The 21,972-nt window shown below is 34.4% G+C and overlaps 1 protein-coding gene across 1 annotated transcript in view; it reads right to left on the bottom strand.

The window, feature by feature from the left end:
* Positions 1 to 1,538: 1,538 nt before the first annotated feature.
* Positions 1,539 to 21,972, bottom strand: part of LOC129234140 (matrix metalloproteinase-2-like) — an 87,683-nt gene continuing 67,249 nt past the window's right edge. The window contains exons 3-8 of the mRNA XM_054868033.1: positions 6,640 to 6,926; positions 6,195 to 6,353; positions 4,824 to 5,071; positions 4,519 to 4,666; positions 2,970 to 3,233; positions 1,539 to 2,489 (exon numbers count right to left, since the gene is read on the bottom strand). Coding sequence (XP_054724008.1) covers positions 2,230 to 2,489; positions 2,970 to 3,233; positions 4,519 to 4,666; positions 4,824 to 5,071; positions 6,195 to 6,353; positions 6,640 to 6,926 — 1,366 coding nt within the window. The 3' untranslated portion in view covers positions 1,539 to 2,229. The remainder of the gene's footprint in view (positions 2,490 to 2,969; positions 3,234 to 4,518; positions 4,667 to 4,823; positions 5,072 to 6,194; positions 6,354 to 6,639; positions 6,927 to 21,972) is intronic.

The raw sequence follows: 21,972 nt of genomic DNA, 5'->3' as shown, positions 1-21,972 counted from the left end.
GCATATGTTTCTGGGAAAGTTTGGTTTCAAATGACTTGATCCGCACTTTTCCTCGTTTGTGGAGTCATTTTTATTTGTTTTCGTCAATTTCTTCTGGAAATAATTGAAAAGTACAGGAACACTTCAATATTGTCCTTTCTGACCCAGAAAAATTATTTTGTCCTTTTGAGTGCATTATGAAAAGTGCTTAGTATTTTTTAAAAAATTCTGTTACTTTATTCTTTTTAGTGCAAATGTAATTCAGAAGTAGAATAATATTACCATCACGAAATTTCACCTCTTTTTTTCGTATAAATGCTTCATACTAAAAGGAAAACAAAACTATATACTTGTCTAAAACGTTGATCATTTGGCACTAAAAATTAATCCTTGTTTCCCTCTAGGATTTGTTTGTGTGCTAATTTAATTAGAACCATTTAAATATTAAAGGTTTGCGAAACTAATTCATATTTCACAATGTACCAGATACTTGTGATAAAGATTTTCATACATTCCTTTACTTAGCCCCGTTTTCGATTCTTGTTATAGATGATGATAAAAATCCTAAAAAAGCAATGGGATAGTGGATAAATTTCATGCTTGCTCCAGAGAAGCCTTGATTCAAAATTTTTATTATGATCACTATTAATATTGCTGCTGTAAGGCAACAAAATTTGTAACAATGGGTTTTATATTTAAACATTTAATGGGGAAGTTACATGAAATTTGCTGTTTTCCATCCTAACCGAAATAATAATTTCATTTTAGAATTGAATTTTTTAGCTTTAAGTTTTACCTTAAGATTAAGCAAATCATTTAGTGAAATCCCGAAATCTCTTAAGTGGTCTAGTGGCTGAGATATAAGCAAAAGCAGGCCTGAGATTTTTCCGTGACAATCAGACCAAGTATAATGAAAGTGCTTAAATAAAAAAACTGACTTTTGAAAGAAGGAAGTAATATTTGTTCAATTGGAAAAGTGAAGAATTGATATGTCTTGAATGACTGGTCTTGGAGGAAGATCTTGCAGTCTTAAAATAAAAAAGCAGCAATTTTGAAGGAGTTAGCACAAAAATCTAGGAGTTTGAAGGGCCCTTTAAAAAAATTTCATAAATGAATGAGCATTGGAAAAGCTTTGATGACCGAGCGAACCCTAGATAAATTAAATAGGACCAACCTAGCCGAGTCCAGAGCCTGTCGCTTGTCGTCTCTTTTGCACTCATTATAGTTTTAAAATTCCTATTGCGTTTTTTCAACAATTTTTAAATTTTAATTTATAATACATAGCGTGAAAATATACATGACTAAAGTATTGAGGACTTTTTTTAATTTCAGTGCTTGGAAATACGTTTCTAAAAACGTTAAAAATATCTCTACTACTAGTAAATGTTATTTGGGTTTGGATATTTGGTTTTTAAGAGGACCCGACGAGAGACCATGTCTGCCTAGTCGAGTTTATGTGGTTCCTCACCCTTGTCAATGGCAACAGCTAAGAATTAGTTGTCCACTATTCTTAAGAGAGACAAACATAAGAAAAATAGTAACATTATGACACTGGATTTTTCAAATATTTTATTTGAACCAATTTAATGTCTAGGCAGTAGACTATTTTCATAACAATAACACATAAAAAATTTTCAAAATTAGAAATAAAAAACATAAAATGATCATTTCAAAACATTTTGCTTTGAAAAAAAAAAAAAAAAAAGCTCTTCAAAGCAAATTTTACTGTAAAAACACTAAGAGAACTGGTGTTCAGTCTTCTGTTATAGGTAACTAGAAATCTAAATAGGTCAGTATCGTTTTAAAACGTTTAAAGTCAGTTGTTCCTAATGTTTTCATTAATTGATTTTCAAAATGAAACTAAAATTTCATTAATAACGTCGGAAATCAAAACAGCAGTTCTTGAACTCTTGGCAGGTCTAATGTTAATAATGACAATCATTTACTTCCGCCACTGATGACATAGATGCTTCAAATGTTAAATTAAGTACCAATGAATGGGGTGTTTACTTTGAAAAAGCTTTTGTTAGGTCTTGATTTCTTCAATAGAAAGCTTGAATGATCCTCTCTGATGAAGTTAGAACAGTATGGTTCTATGAAGAATTTTCCAAAAATATCAATGGAAAACTCACGCAGAAATTCCAAAGTATTCGGAACTACTGCGGCAAATCCAATAAATTAACTTTTCTTCGTTTCCAAAGGGAATTCTGTCTCTCCTGACTTCTCTTCTTTACATTTCATCATTACCCTTCATTGTGGTCTATACATAATCAAAAGAAGTGCTGCCATCAAAATACACAACGATGGCCTTTTCAGAATGACAGCATTATTTTCTTTCTCAGCTTGGAAAATGACTGGTTTGGGTGTAGTAACAGGCTGTGTCGTTTCCACCTTCTGGGTAAAACATTTGAACCAAAATACCCCGATCTCAGCCGGTGGTTTATTCTCTACTCGCATTTTTGCATCCACAAATCGCCAGAAGTTAGTTTCTTTGAAGAAGTACGTATTACCTGGAATTGGCAAAGAAAACAAATCAATAAGTTGACGAACTTGGTGGAATCTGAAAAAAAAAACAAATGAACAGGCTCGTCATTTAGGTAGGTCAATTGACCCCCCGATCTTCCTCTCACTTTGAAAAATTAATGTTGTTACACAATAGTGGGGATATGGTTTTTGTTGTTTATCAATAAAATTTACATTGAGTGTAGTGCGGCTGTGGTAAGTTGAGCTCCGACGTTGCCAATGTTTACCTCTTTTTCGAGTAACTGTGGGAAGAATAACTTAGGTTACTTTCGTTGTAGTTTTAAAAAAGTATTTCAACTCAAATCCGCAGCAGTAACACGTCCATCACAGAATTCTTCAAAAAGAAGTAAACATTGTAGAGGTAATGGTTCAACTAACCAGAGCTGTACTATGCACACTTTGCCTCCCCCCTCCTTGAAAAAATCGAAACGACGGGCCTGCTTATAAAGATGGGAATGAATCTTTACCGTCTGTCCACAAAAGAGCAGCATCTACTCCTTCTGGCACGCCCCTCCAGGCGTGGATGCTCCTGGGATAGTCCAGTTCTACTCTTCCCTCGACTTCGTCGAACTTCCAGTACTGTCGCCCAGCGAAGAAGTAAGTCTTTCCATTGTGTCCCCAAACCATGGCTGCATCAACTCGCTCTAAGTCCTCCGGAAGACCTAGGTCCGTTAGCGGCTTTGGGTAACCAGACTCCAGTTTATTGGCGGAGAAGAGCCAGAAAAATCGCCCTAAGAGGAGAAAGGCGAAAACAGTTGAATTAAATTCTAAAACTAATCTTAATAACAACTACCTACAAAATATTCCTGATGATTTCTTAAGGTACTTTCTATTAAAATACAGCCTCTATTGCGTAGACTATAAGATGTTTCAAACGGATATTAGGTTTCAAACAAACACCGACTCCCATAGACTCTACAGCTATTCTCTGTAGGCGCCTGAGGCAAAATTGGTTACAGTGTATGCAACTGTTTGAAACTGATTCTCAAATGTCATAAACTTTTCGTCAATTGGGTTAAAAGTTTATTCAAAGTATTTTTCATTAAACTCGCTAAATACGATGAAAATATCATATAATTTGAGCATGCGTTTCTGAGTATGCAGGACCACAGCTTTATAAGAACTTACATAAACTCTTAAAACAAAGGTTCACAGAATTTTACTCAAGGTCCAAGAAAGAAAATTATATCGATTTATTATCGATTATCATCTTCAGTTTTTAGATATTCATGTTTCTAGTGACCTGTAGAGCTTATTTGTGAAACATTTACCGAGGGGGGGGGGTATTTATGGTCAAGTTAAAGCAAATTTAAGTGTAGCAGCTCCCTTTTTTTTCTTTCTCTCTCTCTTTTTAAAGTGGGCGATTAAAGCATGAATCCCAAAATCATTTCACTTATTTGAGAGAGACATTACAGTCCTGCTTTGATGGGATGCTTTGGTACTTCTCCATGAAATCTTAGTCCTAATAAAGACAAGGTTAAGCTATCTTTCCACAAAAAAAAAAAAAAAAAAAAAAAAGGTGGATGGCTTCTTTTTTTAATGTTTTCCCCCTTTTTGGGTTCAATCTGCCAAAATTAATATCGTATTTTTTAAGTCAGAGAGCCCACAAGACCTTCCTCGGAAAGTTTTACTGGTTAAAGTTTTTAAATAAAGAGTAATTTTAGGCTACCGATGTCAACTAAGAGACACCTCTCTCTCTGAGTTATTCAATTCTTATATGCTGCTCTCTCCATCTCGCATTTGATCAACAGAATGACTTATCGTTTTACGCCTCAGATTCCTTGGCGATGTCACCTATTCGAATACTTTCCTTCACTCTCCTACTTACTTCCTACTTACTCCTTCGAAAATAAAAGTTTTTTTAAAAAAATCACTATAGTTTCTTTTGAAAAATAATGCCGATAGTAGATAAAAGACCATGAATCTTGGGTAAGAATAACATAGAATTTCTGAATCGTGTTACTGAATAACTTCAATGAACTTCTCTTTTTGAACACCTGTTACTAACAGACTCACCGACAAAGAAGACGATCTTAGTGTCAGTAGGCCTTTCGTACACTGCATCCACGTGGGTCAAGTTGGCTGGGAGGTCGAACCAGAACCGATCGATGGAGACAGGGTATCCAGCACGAAGGGTGTGGTTCTTGTCCAGTCTCCAAAAGTACTGTAAGAGAGAATTAACATGACAAAAGGACCACTGAAGAGACTTGACCATCATGTGTGACATCGCAGCCTTTGAATGGGTGTGGCAAATCAGCTGTAGCTTTGAGTTGCCCACGAACAAAATTTTAACTGAAGACGAGCAGCAAAGATTTCCTTACCTTCCCTTTAAAGACAAAAACTTCACTCCGAATGACGGATATAGCGTCAATAGAAGTATTGCACACGTCTGGAATGTCCTGCGCTGGGGGTAAGTTTGGCTTCTTGGTTCCCTTTGTCGTCTTCGGTACCCAGCTTCTCTCAGTGGTAATGACGGAGGCGCCGCTTGACGTCTCCGTTGTCACTGTCTGAGTGGTTGTCTTAGGAAGCAAGGGAGGCATTGTGGACTGTCTGTCCGGTTCTTTTACACCTTGAAATAATTTTAAAAAGTTAATAGCATTCAATTATTCCGAAAAACCGAGTGTCTCAACTCATTAAAATTATATGAACCCGTTAATTATTCGGCGAATTATTTTGTTGTCATTTTTGTTGCTTGAACCACTCAGCTATCCGAGCCCAAGTAGACAATGCTACCTGTTTTAAGGCAGATTTGTACGTTTTTCGTTTACGACATAGAGCGCCACTAAGGTGGAAGTCGGCTTTGAATTATCTTGCTTGGCTGTGAATGTTGAATATTTACTATGGAACCAAAAAACAAGCTTGAACTTTTTGAAAGGAAAAATGGAAGAATCTTCGTAACAGTTTTAGACTATGGATTACGGTGGATTTGCTGTCACACTGATGGGTTGGTATAAAAATTATGAAGCGAATGAGGACATTTTTGGGAGGTCACAGTGGCATCATGTGATGCCCCTGGGTGTTGATTTGGAATGGGAACTTAAAAGATTATAAATTATTTCAAAAGACAGTTTCAGAGCATCAGTTCCTATCAACGTCCGCGGAGGATATTCAACTGGCAGGCATCAAACCCGCAACTCTTCAGTTACGAGTACAATGTTATATTAATCAAGCCACAGGGAAATCCTGATGTAAGAAACTACACTACACTCCTGGGTCCCTTGAACATACACCTGTGGTTTAAAACTGGTTACTTCGGGTCCTGAAGACAGCTCTGTTTTTCTTTTCTTTTCTTTTTTTTTTTTAATCCAGAGCATAAGAGTTTGTGACCCTAGCATAAATAGGCTGCACCGGTCCCCATTTGCATACACAGAGGATCTTTGATCAGCAGCAACTATCCAGTTACTAGTTCAACGTCATACTGATCAGGCCACCAATGCCACCCTGATGTAAGATACCCATTCTCGAGGACACTCTGCCTATCACTCCCTGATGTAAGACACATCACCCCCGAGCGCCCGAGACAATTAGACAACATATCACTGACTTGTTATTCCAGCTTGTCGTTCTTTAGCTTTTTTATGTTATATTTTGGCAAATGGTAAAAAAAAAAAAATAATAACTTGTCACCAATAAGTTCAAAAGCTTTGGTAGCTTTAAAGAATTTTTTGCTGCAGAAAAGTAAGCATGCTTACCGTAGAGATATCGAATTCCGTCCGCATCATCTTGTGGCAGGGAGAAGTGTTCCCCCATGACCTGATAATAAGGAAACATGAGAGATCCGGGAGTGGACGAATGGGATAGCCCTAAGGAATGACCAATCTCGTGTGCTGCTACCGCAAATAAGTTCACCCCTGTGCGAAAGAAACACATTTTCAAACAAGTTTCACTTAGTGGGAAGTTAAAAATGTACCAACAGCAGTGCCGTAGCTTAAGGAGGAAATTTTTGCTCAGCAGATCAAGAATTTTGAAAGATAATTAACCAGAATCTCCTAGTAGCATTAGATTTATTGGCCACGCTGCGGTAAAAATATTGTGATTTGAGACAACTGGGAAAGTATAGCCACGAATTACTACTGATATGAAAAAGCGACGAAATGTCGCATTTTGTTCCAGAGAACAAAGGGCTGGTCCACTTACCCTCTTCTTCATCATCGGGCTGGTTAGGCAGCCACCGTTCTTCTGCGTCGAAGTGGGCGTCTCCACCGATGCCCTCTCCCGGAAAGAAGGCATGGGCCAGGACAGCCCCTTCCCCATCGAAAGGGTACCCGTCACCATGATGCCCTCTGAGGAAGGAAACCAAAATGTCTGCTGTTCCGCCCACCACCTCCTTAAAGGTAAGTGGGGATGAGTCGCTCCAGACCAGAAACGCCCTTCGCAGCTGCGAGCGCACCATGCTGTCATCGGACGAGTCCATACTGCGGACGCTGGAAAAAATAAGTCTCACGTACTTAAAGGAATATTATATTCATCCTGGGAAAAATGAAGAATAAGTTCAACTAATATTTTAATTTTTGGTGAGGTTCCAACTGGCCCAAACTGTCAAACACATCAAGATAAGCTTGTCAATCGAAACCACGTGGCCAACACCTCCTCCTTAACAAAGAGATCTGAAAGTCTGAGCCACTCCATCGCCATCTTTGCCCACTGTCTAAAATAACCTGTTTTGGCGTTCCCTAAATATCGATAAATGCCAATACATGGTAGAAGGATTGATTGACAAAAGAGGTGGGAACATGGCGTTATCTACTCCTATTGTCGCGTCAGAAGTACACTGTGAGTGAGTGGCGGCCATGCTGGGTGCTGAGAAAGGTGGAAAAGACTCGTATTACTGTGGCGAAAATTTCGCGTGTTTTACTTTTCTCGCTCAAATTGATTATGAAAGTATTTATTGCCAACCTAGGAAATAATAAAAAAACACAACACAATTATATTTTAAGTTTTAAATTTCCAAATAATAATAAGCTAATTGCATAATTAATGTCTTAAGTCATTTAAAATTATTTTAGTGACAAATGAATGATCAACTGGTTATAAATACCATTTTATTTTTAATAAAACACAATGATTTTCCCATAGAGAAGGTTACAAAATTATCGAAATTATCAAAACTTTACAGCCTGTGTACAGACTATAAAATTAGAGTACAGCACAATGAAAAAAAGCAGCTAGAAATCAACAAGGATAAATAAAGGAAAAACATAAATGAAAAACGTATTTTGATAAAGTTGCCGGAATGAGGATAAAAATAAAATACAACTGTAACAAACTTTACATAAGTTTTTAAAAAAGCAATCCCGTATTCTTTCTTTCTTTATTATTTTTTTAGAGATGCACGGAATACTTGGTATTCGTATACTGTATATCGGCAGACAAACCGATTATTTGTTTTGGCAGAGTAGGGGAATGTGGGGCAAATTGAAATGGTTAAGCTGACTGAGCTTTTTCAAAATGAACGAATTGAAAATTCGTTTTGAAAATTACAGTACATGAAAGAACATTGTATTTTATAATAAAACTTGCATTGTAATGGTATTTTTCATTTTCGGCGGCGAATTTTCGCTTTCAAGAACAAAATGGAAAATTTTCGCTTTATTTTTTCATGGGGTAAAGTGAAAAATGAAATACTTTTGAAATGAAATGTTTTCTATTCGATTATAAAAAATTTTTTTGATCAAAGGAATCAGTAAATAAAAGATTGAATGAATAAATGAAAAGGTGCTAAAAGAAATAAATTAATAATTAACTAAATTAATTAATGTATGAGGACAAATAAACAATAAATGAATGAGAAAATAAGTGTATGAATGAAAAATAAGTGAATTACTAAATTAAGGTATGTTAATAACGTAATTAATAAAAAATACGTAAAAGATTCAATGACTGATTCAATAATTAAACGAAATTAACTTTTCACTTTCCCCGCATGTACTTGTCTAACTGTACAAAATAATTAAAATACTAATAGGCTTAATATTAACTAAATGAATGTTGCACAGAATATTAGGCCTCAATTAATATTTCAAATGTTAATTACAAGAAATTTACCATTTAATAATATCAAAAATAATTTTCGACTTACAATAAAATATTACAATATGAGAATCATTTTTTGAAAAACACTTTTGTTATCATATTCTCTGATTTTCAGAGTTAATTTTTTCTTTGCTGAAATAGGCTACATTTTTATTTACAACATAGTTAAAATATTACTAGAAAGGTGGTGCTAAAAGCAGAGTAAATATTTCACCATTTCACTTTGCTCCGCTTATTCACTTTTTGTCCCACATTCCCCTACTTCAACATTCGCCAACCGCATAGTGCACAAATTTAAAACTTCGAAAATTCCCAAAGAAACATTATTTACGCAATGAATGAAAGTATCAGTATAATACCATATCACAATATTAATTAAAATTCTTACTTATTATTTTTTTCTCGTTTAAATTAATTTGAATATTTTTAAAAAATGCTAAGACCATAAATTTAAATCTTGTTGCTTTTAAATGTTTATTAAATCTACTGACACATTACATTAGTTTTACTATTATAAACAAATATGACACTATAAACAGAAAAAAATCCATAATGTATATTAGTAATAAATGTAAAACCTTAATTTATTGCGAGTTTACATTAACAGCTAATTTTTTTACTTAAAATCACGGATGTAGTAACATACCTCCATGAATAAAATGTGCAGCTAATTTTTTTTTTTTAAGGAAAAGCAATTGTATTTTAAATTTTTTACCACTTTAATTTCTAATTTTTACACCTATTGAAATATTAAATATTGATTATAAAAACAACCTATTAAAAATTAGTCTTTGTAATCAAAGTTTAATTTGCACTTATAACAAAAAATGAAAGCATCTGACAATGTTTCAAATTTCATTTCACAATTTTATTCATAGAATTGTTTATAAGTTACCGATGAGTAGAAGCAAATCACATCAATAAATTCTAATTTGTAATGATATTTTAAGCAACTAGGGTTTGTATTTGTGAGTAAGATAAATGCAAGATTATTTATGACACAATATGTTACCTTCACATTTTGTGTACGACTTGCTCCAGACGTACATGTACCATGTGCCCTGCCCTATAGATGAAGTATAATTTAAGGTTTATGGGGGAAATTTTTCAGAAAAAAAGTATTTATTGTTTTTATGAACTCTGAAATGAACTTAGCGCATCACCCACCAGATGGATGTCACCCGGAGCTTATCACACCCTCTCAAAAAAGGTTTTTTGACTTAGCAAAAGGATTTTTTTTCTCTCAAGTTACAGCTTTCAAAAATTTAAAGCAAACGATTTGATCAACATCTATATGTTATGCGCTGATAATGAGAGCAAATTACTCCTTTTCAATTATTTTAAAACAAGGGATTTCAAAGTAATCTTACTTCTAAAATACTAACTATTGGAAAATTTGATATTCAAGTTTAATTTCTGACGCTGTATGCATCTTAGGTACAACGCTAAATTTTCATAAAAAGGAATTAGTATTTCAATCTATGTTTTGAGGTTTAACCCCTTCCCATTAGGGGGAGGAGATTGAAAAAATAAATAAATAAATGGATAAAAAAAATGTAGGAGTTGGTATCGGCCATTTTCTGTCCTACTCCGCAGCCCTGGTTAAATGAACCTTTTGAAAGCGATTTGTCAAAAATCACTTTTGCAAAATGCGATTAATAACAGAATTTTTTTTTTAAATACTAAGCACTTTTCATAGTGCACTCAAAAGGACAAAATAACTATTCTGGGTCAGAAAGGACAATTTAAGTATCCGTGTAGTTTTCATTCCAAGAAAAAGGCTTCACAAACGAAGAAAAGTACGGCTCAAGTCACGTAGAGAATGTTTTATCATTATCTAGCTTTTAATGATAAATTTGAGTTTTGAAACATGCATATTTTTCTTAATGGGAAAGTTTGGTTTGAAATGACTTGAACGCATTTTTTTCGTTAGTGAAGTCTTTTTCTTACAATAATTGAAAACTACAGGAATACTTTGTCCTTTCTGATATAATTGTCCTTCCTGAACCAAAACAGTCTTGTTGTCCTTTTGAGTGCATTGTGTGAAGCGCTTAGTATTCTTTAAAAAATTCTGTTATTTTGAAGATTTTCGTTTTTAAACAAAGTCTTTATTTAGCTTTAAGTTGTACCTTACAATTAAACAAATCATTAATGAAATTTCGAAGTCTCCAAATGGTCTAGTTGCTGAGAAGCAAAAGAATGGTTCACAACATACAAGTTTTGTGATAAAGATGCAAATATGTCATTTTTACTTAACCTCGTTATCGATTATTGGCATAGATGAGGATAAAAACCCCAAAAAAGCAATGACAATGAATAAATTTCATTCCTGCTCCAGAGAAGCTTTGATTAAAAATTGTCATTATGATTACTATTAACAATACTGTTGCAAGGCAACAAAATTTGTAAGAATGGGTTTTATATTCAAACATTTAATGGGTATTACATGAAATTTGCTGTTTTCCATCCTAACTGAAAAAAATAATTTTATTTTAGAATTTTAATTTTTCAGCGTTAAGTTGTACCTTAAAATTAGGCAAACCATTAAGTGAAATCCCAAAGTCTCCAAATCGTTTAGTTGCTGAGATATAAGAGAAAGCAGGCCTCAGATTTTTCTGTGACAACCAGGCAAAGTATAAAAGTGTTTAATAAAAATGGGGGTTATTTATCCAATTTTTAATTTAAATACGCTGGAATTGGTTACTTAAAATTTGATGATGTTGCAAGAAAAATGAAAGTTTTAACATACTGTTTTGTGTATTTCATGAAAATAATTGAACTCAGCTAGCATGACCAGTTTTAATTTTTAGTATGGCCCTAGCCCATAATTCAGGGGCGTGCATGGAGGGGGGTCATTTTTTCCAATTTTTCCCGGAAAAAACTTTTTTTTTAAACCACTTCAAAATTTCCGGAAATTTTACATCTGTAGACGGGTTCCAAAATTTCTGTGTATGCCTCAGCCATTACTAAACTAAAGTGACCATAACTGCTCAAACCAGTGCATTTCAATTTATGTCAGAAAAATGTATGAACCGTTGTTGAAAATTAATGAAAATTTCACAACTATAAGACTGCAATTTCTAAGCTCTAACACTCTGAGAATCAGTTTTTCCCAAGAACTAGGACTGCAACATCACAGTTCAAAAACAATCTAAATTAAAAAAAAAAAACCTTAACCATGCCCATAGTTAGTCATTTAATGTAACGCAATTCTCCTGATTTTTTCATTTTTATTTTGTCTATTATAAGCTAATAATGACCTCTCCAAAAGTGGAAGCTGGAACTGTTTTGGTGTGTGGGAGAGAGAGTGTTAAAGAAAAAAGTTACTATATGTTTGAAAAAAAAAAGAATGGCATTTGTGAACCCATGCATTCCACCAATTTTTGCCCTTGCGCTAAAATATTTATTGAGGTACATACAATGTAAGTGCGGCTTACTAAACGCTTGTGTTTATGAATTAATACGAGTTGTAAACTTCTGTCTGCACATTCTACAAAAAGTACAATGCAATTTTTTTTTCTTTTTACTGAAATTTTCAAAAAAGTCAAACACAAATGAGGGACTTTTGCAGGTGTGTCCATCTCTAAATGCACAAGTATTCTTTGCTACATTCAAAAGTGAATATTTTGATCCGATCGTCTAATAATACTGAATTTTATTGAGAATTTAGAAGCATATGAGACCCAGAAACGTGGTTTTCGAGATGATAATATATTTTAAAGTTAGTTGGCAAAGTCATCAAATACGACCCCTCCACCCCCCCCCCCCCGGCTGAATTTTGTTCAAATGCACATCTGATTATGTGCATAATTATCAATTATTACAACTGTTATTCAATAAAATTTAGAAAAAATAGCTTCCAAGTTCCTGATCAATCATTCAATGAACGCTAAAAGTAGCTATTTTACAAAAGCAATTATTTGCTCTTTTGTGATAAAATATTATTTATTGGTTTTGATAAAGTAGATTGCTTTTTAAATTAGCATTTGATTTTTTACTTTAAACAAATAATTAATCAAAACATTATATTTAATTTTTCAGTCGAAAATAAACTATAAATATTTATTATTTTCCTTAAAATTAATTAAATATTTTATTACTAAGGTGTTTTTTTTTTTAATTAATTGGAGACGACGGTTTTCCCTGGAACTGGATGTCTGAGCCGAATGTTATTTCCAGTCTACTACCTTGACGGTTGCTCTCAATGAACTTGCTCCTATTTTGCAAAGGCACGTGCAACCAGTTTCACCACGTGGAAATTCTCAGAAGGACCCCCCCCCCCCCACCCCCGGAATCCCGAATGGTGGCTCAGTTGCTCTCTTCTCTACCACGTTGAACTTTTCAATGGCAACCCCTGCCTTGAACCCCGAATGGTGCTAAAAATTGCGCCAAGCTAGGGCGCCAGTTTGCTAAGCTTAGAAATTTACTCTTGAAAACAGCCTTGAATGTCCGAGCACCTAAGCCCCTCCCTTCAGACCTTACGTAGAGTTGGAAGACATCAGATTGGTCAATCGTGTTTCCGGTCAGTGGGGTGGAAGCCTCCCGTGGAGAAATTTTTGAACCAGATGGGAAAACACCTAATTTTTGAAGAGCATATAGTATATCTCTTTGCACATGGATGTTTCATAATAATATCCAATAACCACAATTTAATGCTAACAACTTATGGGTCAACTTACATTGCCGACGAGAGACCATGTCAGCCTAGTTGAAAACTAAGGGCTCGGAGCATAAATTTTATGTTTAATGAGGTGGTGGGGAGGGCTCACGAGGAGGAGCCAGCATTGGACCTTGGCTCTCTGCGACCCTGTTGACTTGAACCCATAAATCAACACCTGAACATCTATAAATTTGTGACTGGGAGGGGAAAAGGGCAAGTGTAGTCGAAACGGAGAACAACGTGAATTTGTGTAAATAAAAAGGCAGATCGGTTGGTTTTGAAAAAACAGCTCTTTTTGACTGTTCTAAAAAAAATAATAAAAAAAAAGAAAGAAAGAATGGACAACCTGCAGTCGGAAAGAGTTATACAAGAAAAAAGACTAAAAGTGATAGGCATTTGCTGAACTCAGTTACTATGTTCTCGTATGATCAAAACAACACAACCAATGAATGGTCAGTACAACAAAGGAAAGGATAGTAGGGGAGACCGGGGTTAGTTGTTACACGGGGTAAGTTGTTACATTCGAATTTAAAAGTAACCGCCCGGAGAAACTGACTTTCCTTGCAGTAGATGATAGCATTCACCCATCTGCATTCCCTGACACTCACTGGAGTGCTTGCAGTCAGTAGCATGGAGAGTGCTCAAGGAAAACGGTTTTTTGAGTCTGGAAGTAATTTTTCTTTCCGCTGTTATTTTTCTTTTTCTGGCGAAGCCGTGGCAGATAACGAATTTATTTCTATACCACGTGAAAGCCTACATTTTCAGGTAAGTGCTAACATATTTAAAAGTTTTGTACAAAGATATAATACCAGTAATATATGCCAAGAACTAAAGTGGCGTCGTATGGGGAAAGTTGTTACAATTTTGATGGGGTTAGTTGTTACAAGTAACAACTTGCCCCATGCAAGTTTTAATTTAATATTGTTTTCTTTTTAAATGTGATATGGCGGGGGGACTATAAAAACAAGACCTACAGGGGCAAAACACCTAAAGAAGCATACCTGGATGTAGCTAAAGAAGTAATTGCAGGTAGTTCATTATAAAAGGCAGCGGATGAATTTTATGACACTAGAGAGATTCTGCAGTAAGATGAAAAATGCTAGTGGTGGTAAGTAGTATTTCTGATCTGTGTTATTGCATCATTTAATTCATATAAAGTACTGTAATTGGATAACGATAGTAATAATAATATAAATTCTGATCTCTTTCATTCTATGATTAATTTGTTGTTAATATGTATGGTTGAATAAATAATAATGATAATTACAACAATGATAATAATAATTAATAGTGTATTATTCGAATGTATAGGTCTTTCTCCAACGCTGCAGGCAGTGCAGAAGTGAAGACGTTCGCAAGCGGAAACCATAGGTCAGCGCCACTTTAACAGATACACCAGTAAAAAATGTTTTGCAAGCCGAAGCTGGGAAACAAAAATCTGTGAAAAGGAAATTGTGTCTAACAGAGAAGAAATCAACAGACACAAAGACAAAAAAAAAAAAAAAAAAAAAAAAAAAATTGCAAAAAGGTGTGTCCAAACATTGCATCCTTCGGATGAAGGTGATGAAGATTAGTTTTGCATAGAGTGCTCTAAACCGTACTCAGAATCCAAAAAACCAACTAAACGGCTTCAATGTCGTAACTGTGACAAATGGGCACATGACCGATGTGCTAAGTTTAATAAATTATATGCTTGTGAAAATTGTAATTCACGAACAATGATAATGATGATGATAATTTATTAGAATAAGTCATTAATGAAATAAATTTGTAAATCCAAAAAGTTTTTAATTTTTAACGTGGTTAAGAATTTTTAAAATTTAACAGAATAAACCAGAAAATGTATAAAATTCATTTCATTACTAAAATATATCTCATGTAACAATTAACCCCATATACTGTAACAACATGTTCCCGTGGTGGGGTAAATTGTTACAATCTACATCTATTCAAAAAACTTGAAATATTTTGGAGTAGTGTCTTCTAATCATTCTTTAAAAAATATGTTATGAATGTTAAACAAACTAGATGCATTTTAAATTTTCACGCGTGTAAATAATTGAAATAGTTTAGCGTAGAAAAATATTGAAAAAAATTGTAATAACTAACCCCGGTCTCCCCTATCTTTTTTCTCAACCGGTGGAGTCGTTTTACCTTACAAGAACACGGCCCTTGAATCGGCGGGAGATATAACGGGCTTCAAGAGAAATACGCGGAACTGGAAAAAAAAGCTCATTAAAAATTATGTCTAAATTTCTGTGCAGATGAAAAACTTCACGAGTTATCATTCAGTAAAGAGTTGTCTCATTTAAATTAGAGAAAAATTCAGTTATTTCTTTCGGCATCATGAAGCTTACCTGATGTAAATCTAAACTAAAATAGATCTACTTTCCTTTTTAAGTTCTATTTTTTTCTACTTTCAAGAATTTTAGCGACAACATAATCATGGGAGCAACAAGGGGTAGGGTTTAGGGAGACCTCCCTCGCCCCCACCCCCACGCACAAAACCCTTGATTTTTGACACACGTTGCCAAGCCTAGTCCGAAATAGGATTGCAAATCCTAATGACGGAATATTCATGAAAGGGCTGTTCCCCCCCCCCCCCACCCACGAAGCCATAATTTACCTTTTCTGGAATTTCTCTAGTACTGAACAAAAAGTTCTCTGTTGAACTTTACGTACAGTACTAGAGAAAAAAAACGAAACACTCCAAACTACTTGCGCTCTGTGGGACAAGAATTGATACCAAATTAAAAATTGTAAAAAAACAACCCGACCCTGAGTAAGAGGTTCACGTTATATTAAATTGAATTTCGCGGGTCAGTTTAAATTAACATGAGAAAACACTTAAAAAGGAAGATTATCATAACTCTTTAGTTTCACTAGTCGCAGCACAGTCAAGGGGAAAAAAAACCTCATTAGAATTATTTTATATGTTAACAAATAGACACAAGTTTAGCAAGTAAAAATTTCAAATCATTGAGGTTTCCATCCTTGTCATTCCACGCTCAACAATGAAATCGTATCCGAAGGTGTGAAAATAAAGAAAAAATATGTTGGAAAAAATAACTGCTGTTAACATTTTTAATTACTATAATCATTTATGCTAACGATGAAACAAAAAATCCTTTACGTCTTGGGTTCACTTCATTATTCTTCAATCAATCACTCCCTAACTTACGTCATTGTTAAATCGGTGTCTCCCAAGTTTTGCCGACACAAATCCCCCCCCCCCCCCGTTTCTCAGTTTCAATCATATCTTTTGATATAATAAAGGGGGGGGGGATTTGAAAGGTCGGGGAAACTGGAGATAAACTGTTAAATCTTTGGGAATCTGCATGAATGTTTTCATTACAATTTTTTTATACTACTGGAAATGAAAAACTAAAAATATACGCATTCAAAATCTCTGGAGAAGGCAACTGGCAGACCAACAGACTGATCGACAAACGGACAAACGCGAAATTTCCCATCCGAAAACTTAGCTTTAAAATTTTTGATTTTTCAATATTTATTCAATTATTTATGCAATTTTACTTTGTTTATTTTCGATAATTTTACGATATAATTTATCCTTGTTTCAAGCTCTTTTTTTTTTTTTTTTTTTTGCCTTCGCACTAACAGGAACATAGCTTAAAAACTTAAAATTAAAAAAATAAATAAATAAAAAATGGTTTCCCCACTTTATTTTTTACTGAAAGTAAAATATTTCAGGAATTTTCTTCTGGATAAATTGAAAAGATGAAACTACCATGTCTTGAACCATGGAAATCACTTCAGTGAGTTGAGGCGTGGCAGGGCGTGTATTATCCGAAGTCCGTCCCTCACTCAAGGAGGTTGTGTTGGAGCTTGCTAACACCACAGCCAAATTGAGCGAGGAGGGGACTCCAGCAGTCTTAAAGCAGCCATCTTCATTCTTCTTCGTCAGTTCAAGAAGCCATAGGGAAACAGAAATTTGCTGTCAGGTGGATGAAGTACCATATCTGTACCATTTTCTTTCCGCTACATCCTTATTTTTATGACGTTGTTCGTGTGGCACTGTTCGGATGAAATTGATGACATTACTTCTGCTTAGTAAAACGTCCCTTAACTAACACTCTCAAACAACGGACATTTCTTCTAGTCCTTTCATAATACAGCGCTGGCCAAATTATTAGACTAAAGAGTTTTTTTTTTGTACACTATTTGTACTAAAATACTACTTGTTTTACTGTTAAAGTACAGTACATACTGTACATTGATTATTACGTTATTTTAGCATAATTTAATGCTTGCAGGTGGCAGCACTGTCTGCTTTGTTTATGTTCCTTGTTTATCTACTTACCAGGAACATAATCTCAATCAGCTTAAACAGTTCACTAGTTCTTTTTATTAGTGTGTTCTGTTATATTGAAAGTTAGTTTTAGGTAATTAGTGAGTATGTGTATGTGAGTATATATAATAGTGAGTATAAACTTTTTTACCTCTTTTTTTAAAAAAGTTAAGAAATGGTGTAAACCTTGTGAAAAGTATGCCAAAAAGACTTAAAATGCTCATCAAGAACAAGGGAATGCATACTAAATATTAGATAATTATTTCACTGTTCGTAAATGTGTCTATAGTTATGTAATCAATAAAGAATTTGCTTTTAAAATAGTCTTAGTCTAATAATTTGGCTAACACTGTAGTTCGGTACAACTTTTTTCCCCCTTTTTTTTAAGAAAAGAAATACAAAAGCAAGAAACAAGGCTTTATTTATCGCAAAAAATATCTCTGAAAACTAAGTAGGAACACAAAATTAATAAATTCAGGAAATAGTTAAAATTAAAAATTTATAACTAGGGTATAATAAGGGAAATATTGTGCGTCTATTTGTCTGTCCTCTCCCCCCTCACCCCCTCAAATAGTTTTGAAGGATTAATTCAATTTAGAACAAACGTCTTTGCCTGAATTATTTAATTGTCATGTTTATTTTTTTTTTATTTCAAATATGTTTCGCTAAATTGTTGAACTGCATCTTCTGATTTACGGCCCCCTTACGAGCCCCAAAACATTTCAACCCCTAAGATCCCCATGTGTGTAATTAAATTAGAGAAAACTCGCACAAGTTTGCAAAGCCTAAGACCAGCCAATTAGAGGGTTTTTGAATTTAGGGGATTTTAGGTTAATGATTTTACTCATTTTGCAATGCAACACATTGCAAAAGTATCACCATTATTTTCAGAATACTAAATAAATTTGATAAAAGAAAAAAAAATAAGACACCAAAGAAAACTAAGCTAAAAGCATCACAGGCTAAAAGGGAGTAATTGAGCGATTCTTACATTCAAAGCACTTTATTTTCACCCCCAAAGACGAAGCTGCAAACCGATTCTTTTTTCTTTTTTCTTTTTTTCAATTATTTTATTTTAAGTACTTACGCAAGAGAAACTTTTTTTCTCCCAAAAATCTATTTTACTTGTTCAAAAGTCTCATAGTTTTCAAAAAGAAAAAGGGAAAAAAAAAAAAAAAAAAAGCCTAACTTGTTTGAAAAAGCGGTTTTGCTGATTGTAGAAGATATCGGTATTGGTAATGAAGAACTAAGCTCCTTTGATCTCTAAGAACTCATTCTTACTATTTTCTTTTCAACATTTTCCCTCCATATTTCACCTTTTCAGAAAAACAGACCAAACCGTGAGCCTTCTCTTTAAGTGCAGTTTCATAGCAAGAGGAGAAAAAAATCCTTCCTTTTTTGGAATTCAAGACGATCGTTTCCAACGCGGAACCACTTATATAAGTGGACAAGAAGTCTATATTTAACCACAAATGCGAAAGGGGGAGCATTCGAATCTAAGGCATCCTTTTAAAGCCGAAAACCCGTACATATTTTTCTCCTAGTTTTATTTATGTTCTACTTTTGCCTTTAAATTTAAGTATAATTGACCTCGAAAATGAAAGGGAATTCTTTAAAAGTGCGCCCAGCTGTACTTTAATAACATTTGCTAAAGTTTGATTTCTTGCACACTTGAAGCAAAAATGCTTACAATCAGGGTCTGATTACTGAATAGGCCAACTAGGCCATTTTCTTGGGCCTTTTAGGGGCCCCTAGATGGCCTAGACTGTTTTAGTCAATAATTAAAAATGTAAGAATGGACTACAGTGGGCCCGCGAAAGGCCGTTTGGCCAAGATCTCCTGATATTTTAATTGGACCCTGCTTACAATGCAGTTATTTCTGATATGTTTAGAATTTATATCAACAAACAAAAATAATAAATACGTTTGCTAATTGAATCATACCAAACAAAGTGGTTCTGTTACCGGACTGCTTCGTGTAAACTTCTTACCTTGTTCTTTTTCTAAAAAAATTCTCATGTTACAGAACTCAACTTAATTACAACTACTCAAAGTAATTGATTACTCAAAATTACAGTTTATTTGTAATTAACAGAATATTACGATTTCAATATATTATACATTTAATTTAATTCAATAGTTATTGAATTCCGTTGGTTACTCCTGTTAAAACAAATATTTTTACCCTGCTTTATAGTAGAATTAATATTCCTCATTCATCATACTGTGCTTCATAAATTTAATATCCTTAACATTCGATTGGGTAATTTGAATTTGATAAAATAACAGTGAAGTAATAAAATGACTTTCTATTTTGTTGGTGTCACACTTGTTTTCGATTTATGTCTGCCCTTTCTCAAGAGCGAATCTATCGACTTTTCGTACCTCTGTTGGCGACACAGACTCCCTAGTCACCTCAAGAGGAAACTAGAGTGTGCCTCGATTGGCTATTGAAAAAAGTATCCTTTCCAAAGCTCCTTCAGGAGGTCAAAGGATAAGTTCTGCTGGCAGAGGGTTCCTTCACCCCTGTGTGACTCACGTTCTTCAAAATTCTCCCCCATACAACCTCTTTTCTAATCTTCCAGCCTCTTCAAGGTCATGGATGAAGACTCCGATGGGGGAAGCCTTGATCTATGCCCTCCTTCCTTTCCCGTTATTTTGTCTGGGTTTCTGCAATTTTCAATCGCAACATCCAACATGTCTGTTGTTCTTTCAACGGGGAAAAAAAGAAAGGAAAAGGGTGCGTGTTCTCGTGTACATGAGCTAGTAGTTAAACTTCTTAAATTGATGAGTTTTCCTATTGTTTTAGTGTAGAATCTCAGAATATGAAATTGTGGTGAGTTATAATTTAAATGCAAACAGGTTGTAATTTACTGTGCTGAACTGTTACCGTCAAAACAACGGTAACGTTATATATTTCGACGATAACAGCTAAGCCCATTAATATTCTTTCGATTGTTTACTTTTCTTGCGTTGCTGCGGCCGATGCAGAAAAAACAGTTTTACAGAGATTGTAGATGGGAATACAGCGCATTAAAGGACAGGAGACTGAATAAACTTACAATACCACGAAATACACTGTTGTTAATAGAGCCCAATTTCAAAAAGGCAGAGTAGGTGATTTCCTGTGGCGACAAAATTTCACTCTCTGATCACATTTTTTACTATTAAACACATTCACATTTTTACTATTTATTTCCTCAAAAATAAAAAAATATATATATTTATTTTATTTTCTGTAGCCGACATCATCTTTTTATGATTAAATGGATAGGATTTACCTTCACACATCTTTTGAAAATAAACTACCGTGTTTCCCCGAAAATAAAACCTAACTATAAAATAAGAGCTAGCATTATTTTTGTTGGTATTACTATTAAGCTCCACTCCTAAAAGCTCTAGTGAAGATTGTCATTCCATAGATCCCTTATTATGACACGGTTTCTTACTAACCCACCTTGTTAGTTTTTTTCTTCTTTCAAACATATGTCGTATCACAAACAAACCTTTAGCCCCCCCCCTTTGGTGTATTGCTCCAGAAGACGACGATATGTAAGGAAGACTTCAGCTTTTGGTTTTGGAGGATTAATCATTAAAATATCACCTCAGAAATCGGGAGAGAATCGTAAGGCGTATTTTATTCAAGATTGAACATGTAGGGCTCTGGAACTCTCCCAATTTGAAATTTCTCAATTTGAAGTCCTCAAAACGTAGTTTTAGGCTGCATTTGGTAGCTTTGTCAGGAGCACTTGGATCCGCTCTCGATAGCATAAATGAACTGGTTCACTTTTGAACGGTAATTAAACGGAAATATATATTCTAAACTTAAATAAATTTATTTTTTACTACTGGCACCCGCACGGCTTTGCCAATAGTAGAAAATCAAAAGGTCTTTTGGTTCGACTGTATATTTACAAATAATGTATGATGAACTTCTCGCCAATTGGCTTGCCCATGTTACGGTTCCACGTTATGATAACTTGGTAATTTACTCTTCCATCTTATGATAATTTTGCTCGGGAAAATGTTCTTAAAATTGGAATAGAAAAAGAACAAAATCGAATTTTTGAAAAATCGCTTCGAGGTGCACACCTCCATGTGCTACAAACTAATTCTGTGCCAAATTTCAAGAAAATCGGCCGAATGGTCTAGGCGCTATGTGCGTCACAGAGATCCTGGCAGACAGAGAGACTTTCAGCTTTATTATTAGTAAAGATAAAGAGGTTTGAGTAAATATATTGCTTGAATTCGAACAAATGCTTTTTGAGCACGAACGAATATTAATTACTGTGCATTTAAAGAAAAAAGAAAAGAAAAGACGTAATGCTGACTGCTGAAAGTAAACCCGAGCGAACGAAAATTTTGAAATAAAACTCATATAAGACAAAATTGGAATTAACTTGAGAATTTCAGTAACATTAGCAAACTGAAAATTATTCAATGGTAGTTCCTTGAATAACTGATG

The sequence above is a fragment of the Uloborus diversus genome, chromosome 1, assembly GCF_026930045.1.
Source record: "Uloborus diversus isolate 005 chromosome 1, Udiv.v.3.1, whole genome shotgun sequence".
NCBI classification, from domain to species: domain Eukaryota; kingdom Metazoa; phylum Arthropoda; class Arachnida; order Araneae; family Uloboridae; genus Uloborus; species Uloborus diversus.
Note: the sequence above shows the minus strand (reverse complement) of the source record. Positions and strands in the feature narration are given on the sequence as shown.